Raw genomic sequence first — 8,739 nt, forward strand, 5'->3', positions numbered from 1 at the left:
ATGAATATAAATATGAGTTTAGTATTTATTAATTAAAAGGTATAACAATTTATTTAATTTAAAAACTCAACCAAAAATCGACGGATAAAATCTTCAAAATAAATATTATAATAGAATGGACTGAAAAATTATCCAAATAAACTATTTGGATAGTTGCACCTCTAGCACCTTCAAGGTGGTCTTCTTTTAATAGTTTCTTGAGTCTTATCATGCTTCAAGATTGCCAAGCCAGTGTTTTCATCATTGTGCACACCCTAGAAAAGCTGGATAGTGGATAACACCTTAGTTCTAACATTTGTCTCTTGATTCACCTTAGATTTAAAGATATTGATAAATTTGATTGTTTTATCAACCTTAAGACCAAGTTTACTGCCATCCGTCTCAGATATCATTAGTTCAAATGCTTTTGTGTCAATTAGAGCACTTATTTGTTTGCTTGTAATATTGATGTTCGCAAACATCAATCCTTTATGTTTTTTACCCTTCCGTGCCTTAGCAGAATTGTGAATCATAAAACCATTCTATAGAGCCTAACACTCATGTTCCTCTTCCTCCTTATTGATCATAGTCATCCTCGCTCGTCCTAGGTAGTCTTTGTCGACCATCACATAGGAGGCATTTCACTAACTCCTTTTCTTTTCTATTTTCTCGTGGTATATAAGACTTTCACTTATTTTATGGTGCCTTCCAATTCCTTTTTTGGACTGTTCCTATTTGTCTCCCCCTACATTGTTGAGCTCCATTGAGGACTCAATGGATGTTGTGACTTTGGTAAGATCATGGATACCTATTCATTATAGCTCTTATAAGATTCTTATTTTGTTATGTCAAAATAGTAAGGTAGCTTGAAGGCTTTTTTAGTGCATTAGCCTTTAAATTATTTTTTTAGAGACGATATTAGAGATAAAAATGAGGGTTTAAACTTTGTGCCAAATGGATATCTGATAAAAAATTTAAACATCCTTCCATACAAGTAAAGAAATTAAATTATTATTTTTAGATAGAGAGATTTACTGCTGACTTTATATACACTACATTGGTAAGTCGAATTTGACAATCACCAGCTTGGCCGCAATTGGTTACTGCGCAAACTTCACAATCACGCAAAGGCCTTTCAATCGTGAAGCTTTCATGGCCTACAATATGGACTCTATGATCATTATTGAACTTCAAAACCAAGACCATGGTCCCATGAACAGCCTTTTCTTTTTGTCTTTATCACGTAATAATGGCTCAATGACTCTACAATCTTCATCTGAAATTTGATTTGAATCTTTTTGCCAAATTTATGGTACCTTATATCTCATAGCACATGAGTATATGAATACTTGAAAGGAAAATTACAAGTCCGAAGATAAATATAGTCCTAGACATACCTATGGTAGAAGTTTTAGTTTTGCACTTTCTTTGTTTTTAGTTTTTTTTCTTTTTGGGTAACCTAGCCTAAGGTTATTAAATTATTAGCAAGTTAATTTACATTTTAGTCATTCAACTTCAAAAAATTATAAAATAATTGTTGAACTATTCGAAAGTTTTTTTATTTAAGTCACTTGCTGTTAAGTTTCTTTTAAAAGTTCGGTTAACGAGCTCAAAATGACGAATTGACCATCGATACTACAGATCAGTACCTATTGACGAGTAGAAAAACATACCTTAGATTCAAATCGATATGACGATCAATATCGAAGATCGAATAAGAAAGTCAGTTTTATTTTGATTCACAGATTAAGATTTAAGGTTTAGGGTCATGACGTTCAAAACTATTTCATAAAAAAAAAACCTGAACTATAGAAGAGAAGAAGAGCTATTGATTAGTGCAGGCCATGCGAATGGAGAAAACCATACAATCCAGTGACTTAATTGAAAACTTTCGAATAATTCAATAAACATTTTGTAACTTTTTAATATTGAGTGACCAAAAGATAAACTTACTAATACCTTTTGAGTATAGGGGAATAGGGCTGTCAAGGTTAGAACCCGAGATTAGGTGTCAACAAATACACCACGACACTAATAGTTAATCACAATGCTGCAGAGAATGGAACATAACTTTCTTGTTGAAGTTATGAAAGGAGTTTTTCTGTTCCAACTATCCGTATTAGAAAGATGTATCAAAGAGACATGTAATCATCGATTTTACATCACTTTACATTGTAATCTTGTACCAAAGAAAGCAGTTCGTATAATCATCACGAAAGAGAGGCTGAGGAAGGACGGACAGCTTATGTAACTCTTAACGAACCTCTGAGTTCCATAGGCACAAGAGGGATGAGAGAATGCAGGACATCAGTTATCAATGGCCGATAACTCGGTTCGGGTTGTATGCACAGCACAGCAACAGCAGCGACCTATTCAATACACAATACGAATCAACTTTTAAGACCAGATCGAGGTCATATGACAACACGAATATTCTTTTCGATATACCTGATATAGGTTCTTTAAATCCATTGTGTCTCTTATTACTGGATCCACTATATTCGGAAGTTCCGATCTGTTGCTAAGTTGGGGCATCGCCTGTCAAAATAGCAAATAATAAGTTCAAGATACGGTAAAACAATTACTCCTACAGGTAAATCTTAGGTTGAAAGAAAATTACCCAAGTGACGAGCGATTGGCACCGAGATGGTGACATTTGCTCTAGCGGTTTCTTTCGGACTAGCAGCTCTAGAAGGACAATTCCGAAAGCATATACGTCACTTTTATCAGTCAATTTGCCTGAGAAAAAACTCTTCTGTGACTATTGAAATAAAAATCGAGACCGAATTTGGTACTCCGGACCAGAAAATGGAACAGATTTCATTTGGACTTAGTTATGCGTTAACAATGTGGAACTTTGGCTTACCTTCTAAGAGGTACTCTGGAGCTACATACCCCAACGTTCCTGACAACTTTACGTTTTTGTTTTGAGATCCAGTAACCACAGCAAGGCCAAAATCCGACAGCTAAATAACGGAAACCATTCTGGTTAACTTTTATGCAAAGGTACGTAAAGACGAGGTTTGTTAGCGATAGCATCATATATAATGTTACCTTAGCATTGAAATCGGAGTCCAGAAGAATGTTAGATGACTTAATATCTCGATGAATAACTGGTGGATTACAGTGCTCGTGAAGATATTCTAATGCTCTATCAGAGATCAATGACAAAATTTAGAACCATGTTATAGCAACAAATAAGAGAGTAAAACATAATTGGCTCAGAGTTTCACCTTGCAACATCGATTGCGATTTTCATCCGTAGTTGCCAAGTTAAAGCTGATCCTCGAGTCAGTCCTGTAATGTCCAAAACGAAATCGATGAAATTAGATCAAAGACAATATATTTTAGCTTCTTCCACATTGTTAGTTTCAAATAAGAAACAGAGTTTATACCATGTAATTGACTCTCCAAAGAACCATTTTGCATCATTTCATAAACAAGTAACTTTGATTCACCATGGATACAATATCCCAATAGTGAAACTATATTCTGATGCTGGATTTTGATCAACCAATCGACCTCATTCTGCACACATTCAAAGAATATCGAATAAAGGCAGGGGAAAGACATTAGATCCGAAAGAGACTATGTTGAGGGGAAATCGGCTCCTTTGGAGAAGTCTTCGAAGTGTCATTCACTTGACAGCCAGTCCAGTCCTCCAATAAACTAAAGTATTTTCTTCTAGGAGAGGATTTTGTCTCTTGTGCCCTGCCGAGAGTCAGAGTGGCATGAGCAGCTGTCCTGAGAGCCTGGTTCACAGAGCCGGGAGCGGCTGGACTGTAGTGGGGTTTGAACCCCTGACTTATGGGATATAAGTCACTTGTTGAGGGATATGGTACCACTCTGGTTCAGTCGGCTGCCTGACTTGGAAGACTTCTCCCGACCCTCAATAGACTCTATTCATATCAAGTTCAAATTTGGAACAAAATATCACCTCGAATTCTCTTTCAACATTATGTCCTCCACCATCTAATTTCTTCACAACAGCAAGGAATTTCCCATCAAAACAAGCTTTATAAACACGTCCACGACCGCCTTCACCCAAAACATTACTTTCCCGGAAATTGTTCGTCGCAGCTTCCAATAACCGATACTCAATAACAGCAACTGAACCCTTTTTGCAAGCCATTGGTAATGAATTAAACTGATCCGCAATTGGACTCAACGAAATTGTTTTTGTAGGTTCTTCAGATTGCATATTAAAAAACCAAAACAAAGAACAAAGTTGCAATCAGCAGCCAAGACTTTGAGACCAAAACACAAAGGTGATTGAGTAAGACAAAAAGATACCCAGATTTCGTTTGGCTTCCCCATTGGAATTCTTCATGATTTTGTGTCTACAAATCCAGAAATATAACAAAAAGAGCAATACCCCACAAAGGAGAGTGGAAGCAACAATTAGAGTAACAAGGATTCTCTTGTTCAAATCTTGATGGTGCACTACTTTAATCACTGCCATTCCTGCTTTACCATTAACATAGCGTTAAGCATTATATATTGTTTTTGATGAAGCTAGCACTTATCCCTGGTTTCCCAAAAATCTCAAATGGTCTAAATCCCAATGCAAAGCATCTAATGGTAGTAAAGCATTTAGAAGAAATACCTGGAGAAACAGCTTCCATTTGTGAAGAAAAGGAAGAAACAGTGGAGACAGGTGTGGTTCTAGCAAGATTTACAAGTGATAACAAAGACAAGAAACATTGCCACATGGGAAGTAATAACGGACAGAGAAGATTCATGTCTCTCCACTAAGACAAAGAGAAGAAAGGTGTTTGCTGTTTCACTTTTGAATCTAAGAAAAAATACCCTTTCTTTGGAAAAAGAAAATGTAAGCAAATGGAGACAAAAAGTGGTAATTATTGTTGCAAGCAAACCAAGAAAAAAGAGAAAAAGGAAGAAGAAAAAAGTAGAGAAGGAGAGATCTTTCTTATTCAATTAAATACTATAATCTAATTGATTTTGTCACTTTTTGTGTGAATGTGAGTGCTAAAGAGAGAGAAAAAGGGCAGAGATGGGTGATATAGACAAAAGTGAAGTGTATCCATGTGTGGCAGTTATGAAAAAGAGAAAATTTTTATGAAGTTATGTGAGTTTGCTTTGAGATGGACAGTTGGGAATGGATGTGGATAATGGTACATCACTCCTTTTTGTTTTCGGCTAAATTTGCTATTAGTCCCTGTATTTGTGAAAGTTGTGGATTTAGACCCTATATTTTAATTTGGTTACTTTTAAAATTTCAATCATCACCAAACAACAATTATTGAATTCATTTAGTTAAGTTCTGTAGCATATTATCATATGCTTGATGGCATGCCAGCTTATTATTTCCACATATTACTCAAAAAAAATTCAATTAATGGATTAAAATTTTAAAAATTAAAAGTATAGGGACCTAAAATGATCGAACTAGAGAATATTAATTAAATCTACTGCTATACACAAAGTACAAGACTAGTAATTGAATTTAACCAAATAGATTGAATTGCTACTGTTTGGGTTAAGACTAAAATTTTAAAACTCAAAAAGTATAGAGACTAAAACTCATCAATTCAAAAATGAAAAGGACTCAAATTGATCAAATTAAAATATAGGGACTAGATTCACAAATTCTGTAAAGTATAAGGACTTGATGGCGAAATTTAACCTTTTAAAAAAAAACTTTTCAGCTACATTCCTTATTAGCTAGGTACTGTTCATCTGGTCCCTAGGGGACAATCGATACATACTGTTTTTATTATCTATCATTGTTCTTAAATAAAATTTTGATTCGGGAAAAGAAAAATTAGACTGTCAGTTTGGTTACAAAACAAATTAGTACACTATTTTGTCTCTTTCTATTTCATCTACCTGGACTTGCGTATTGATATTCAATCATTCAAAAGGTGTTTTGAAAAAATAATAATACTTAAATTTCAAAAGGAAAATTACAATTAAAAATAGATATTTTTTTTTAAAAGTTAAGTATTATTTGATGACCGGATGAAAAAAATTCAATCACTTGAAGATTAAATATTTAAACACGTTTGGTAATTTATAAATAAAAATAATTTTATAGAATTTTTTTAATAAAAGTAATAATTAGATAAGAAAATATGTTTGAGAAACCATTGAAATTTTCGATTCCATTAAAAATCAAAATTTAATAATTATTTTAATTTAAATTTTTTACTTAAGATAAGTAAAAATGTAACACCCTAGAAATCATAAGGTTAGCATTAATAAAAAAAAAAGAAACTCTAGTTTAGGTGGTAGAGAGCTTAGAAAACTCTCCAGAGAGCTAAAGTTTAAGCCTCACTCTTTCCATTTCACTTTTTTTTTTTCAGTAATTAAGGAACAAAATCAAGTTAATATAGATATTAAATATAGTAGGAAATAATTAAGAATGGATAGTATTCCAAATGGTAAGGCCTTAGCATAATTTCCCCCTTGCATCAGGTTCAAATCATGTCAATTCTTTTTCATTTGTTTTAAATTTTGGTAGAATGGTTTATTTCTCAAATCAGCCCCCATTTTCCTAGTTACATGTGGATTTTTACTTCTTTTTCAACCCTAATTAGAATTTCTTTTCGTTAAATACATCTTTTTCTTTTATTTCCTATTTTCTTTTTCATAAAAATCTCTATATTCTTTTAATGGAAATTTCATTTTTGAAACCCAAACCCGAAACCAACCTCGTTTAATCTATTTTTCGTGTCGATTTAGAGTAATGATGTCAATTTCATTTATAACGTGCCAAAATCGGTAACCATTCTTATTTCTAATTATGAAGAACCCTAGAATTCTTGAAAAACATCGTTCTTGAAAATTCCCAAAATTGATTTCGAGTCTTTTACAAGTTTTCCTTATAATCTTGATAAATTTGATAAATTTTGAAAGTTGATATTAATTCTTACATATTTGTCGATCGAAAGACCCATTGTAGGTATCCTAGATCAGATTTGGATGTGAAGGCCGTTCCTCGAGACCCCAAAAGTCAGATGTGTTTTCTTTTACGAGAAAATCGAGGTAAAACTTAACCCAGCCAAACCACACGGCCTACGACATGGGTGTGTGGGCTACCCGTGTGGACTTTTCGACCATGCCACCCCTGAAATGTAATATCCCAAAAATTACTACTATAACGCCCCGAAAATTACTACCGTAAGAAAGTAGGTATCCTTGATATAGTAAAATAAGGAAATAAAGTGACAAAAAGGTGAAGAATTTTGAGGGACGAAATCGCAATTTTACCAAATTAAGTAACGACTCAAGGATGAAATTTTTAAAGATTAAAGGGCAAAATGGTCAATTAGAAGAGAGAAATCTAGAAGGCAATGACAATGTTGGAGATATTTTAGATTAATTAATTAAATAAATATTAGTTTATTAATATTTTAATTTGGTTTTTAAAAAATATTTTATTATTTTATTTAGTATATATATAAGAAAAGGAAGATGAAGAATCACCATTCCACCATTTTTTCCCATGCACCAACCTGAGAAGAAGAGAGAAAGAAAGAAAATTTTGCTTTCTTTACAATTTGGTCCTTCCACCAAAAATTCACCATTTTCACCTAAAAATCAAAAGAATTTTCATATCCATGAAGAGAGAAAGATAACAAGGAGACTATGGGGAGCTAGAATATCAAGTTAGATTCAAGAAAGAGAAGCTAGAGGAGAGAGAAAATCAAGTTAAAGGTTGAAACTAATAGGACAAGGTAAGAACATCAAGATTTCAATATATTTTTAAGTTTGATATTATTGAAAAAGCATAGAAATGATGTTATAGTAGAGTTTTCTTATATAAGTTCTTATGCTCTTGATATATTAGTGAAGGGAAATAAGTGAAAGTGATGAGAAATATTATAGAGAAAGGGAATAAGGGAGTTATAAACTTAGTAATCAACATCTTGCACTCAAAACAGTTTTGGACAGCATCAGTAGGTTAACTTTGAAAAATCACCATAAATTGTGGAGATTTAATTAGAGAATTAACAAAATATGAAATTAAACCTTATTGAGTCTAGTTTTTCATAGAATAAATGGTGTAAGTAATGAAATTGTAAATCATGAGATATATTAAATTTTGTGAGACAATGTCAGAATGAATTCCGGTTCCCCCGTTCTGACTTTGAAAAATCATCAAAATTTTGAGAAAAATAATTAGGGGCTTAAATTTATATGTTTAAATTCTTAATAATGAGTATATTTTCAATAGAAACAAATGGTAACGTCATCTGAATCTCGTACGACGAGATAATTAATTTTTAGTGAAGAAGGGTCGAAACTGTCAGACAGCAGAACATGGATGACTTTAAAGAATAAACTGCACTTATTGGCTAAACCATAAATTCTGAAAATTTTATGGTAAGAAGATATGTGAGTCTAGTTTCATAAAAATTCAGCAGATCTTAATTCGGAGTTCTACAACTCAAGATATAAATAATTTAGTGACTATGACTCAAGTGGACAGCTTTGAATGAACATATAAATAAATAGTGAAATTATAGATAATGTTATATATAAGCATGTTATATACGTTAAGGATGTGAAATGGAGAGGAGGAGGAAAATATATAATTATTCAACTAGCATGAGTTTTCATTAAAAAATGGCTAATTTGCATGTTTTAGGATCAAGGACTAAATTGAATAAAAGTAAAATTTTAAGGGTAAATTTGCAAAAATGTCAAAAAATGACCAAACTGCATGAAATGAATTGTTTTATTATTTAAATTAATAAATTGTATGAAATATTAATTTAGATCAAGATTGAGTGG

General features: G+C 32.6%; 1 protein-coding gene across 1 annotated transcript; it reads right to left on the minus strand.

Annotated features, from left to right (window-relative positions):
* Positions 1 to 2,036: 2,036 nt before the first annotated feature.
* LOC107962415 (probable receptor-like protein kinase At1g80640) lies at positions 2,037 to 5,029 on the minus strand. Its single transcript, XM_016898801.2, has 10 exons — positions 4,586 to 5,029; positions 4,273 to 4,443; positions 3,917 to 4,167; positions 3,375 to 3,507; positions 3,213 to 3,276; positions 3,034 to 3,130; positions 2,846 to 2,945; positions 2,600 to 2,718; positions 2,428 to 2,517; positions 2,037 to 2,348 (listed from the first exon to the last, which is right to left on the minus strand). Exons 1-10 carry the CDS (start codon positions 4,719 to 4,721, stop codon positions 2,223 to 2,225), a joined length of 1,287 nt encoding a protein of 428 aa, XP_016754290.1. The 5' UTR covers positions 4,722 to 5,029; the 3' UTR covers positions 2,037 to 2,222.
* Between the last annotated feature and the right edge of the window lie 3,710 nt (positions 5,030 to 8,739).

The sequence above is a fragment of the Gossypium hirsutum genome, chromosome D06 (genome assembly GCF_007990345.1).
Source record: "Gossypium hirsutum isolate 1008001.06 chromosome D06, Gossypium_hirsutum_v2.1, whole genome shotgun sequence".
Classification (NCBI taxonomy): Eukaryota; Viridiplantae; Streptophyta; class Magnoliopsida; order Malvales; family Malvaceae; genus Gossypium; species Gossypium hirsutum.

What these genes read in the sequence shown, in the direction of transcription:
- LOC107962415 (XM_016898801.2), bottom strand. Translation starts at nt 4,721, where the DNA reads ATGAATCTTCTCTGTCCGTTATTACTTCCCATGTGGCAATGTTTCTTG. An exon ending in ATCGCAATCGATGTTGCAAG is followed by an intron (nt 3,131 to 3,212) that starts GTGAAACTCTGA and finishes GATCTCTGATAG; the next exon opens with AGCATTAGAATATCTTCACG. An exon ending in ACTCCGATTTCAATGCTAAG is followed by an intron (nt 2,946 to 3,033) that starts GTAACATTATAT and finishes TCCGTTATTTAG; the next exon opens with CTGTCGGATTTTGGCCTTGC.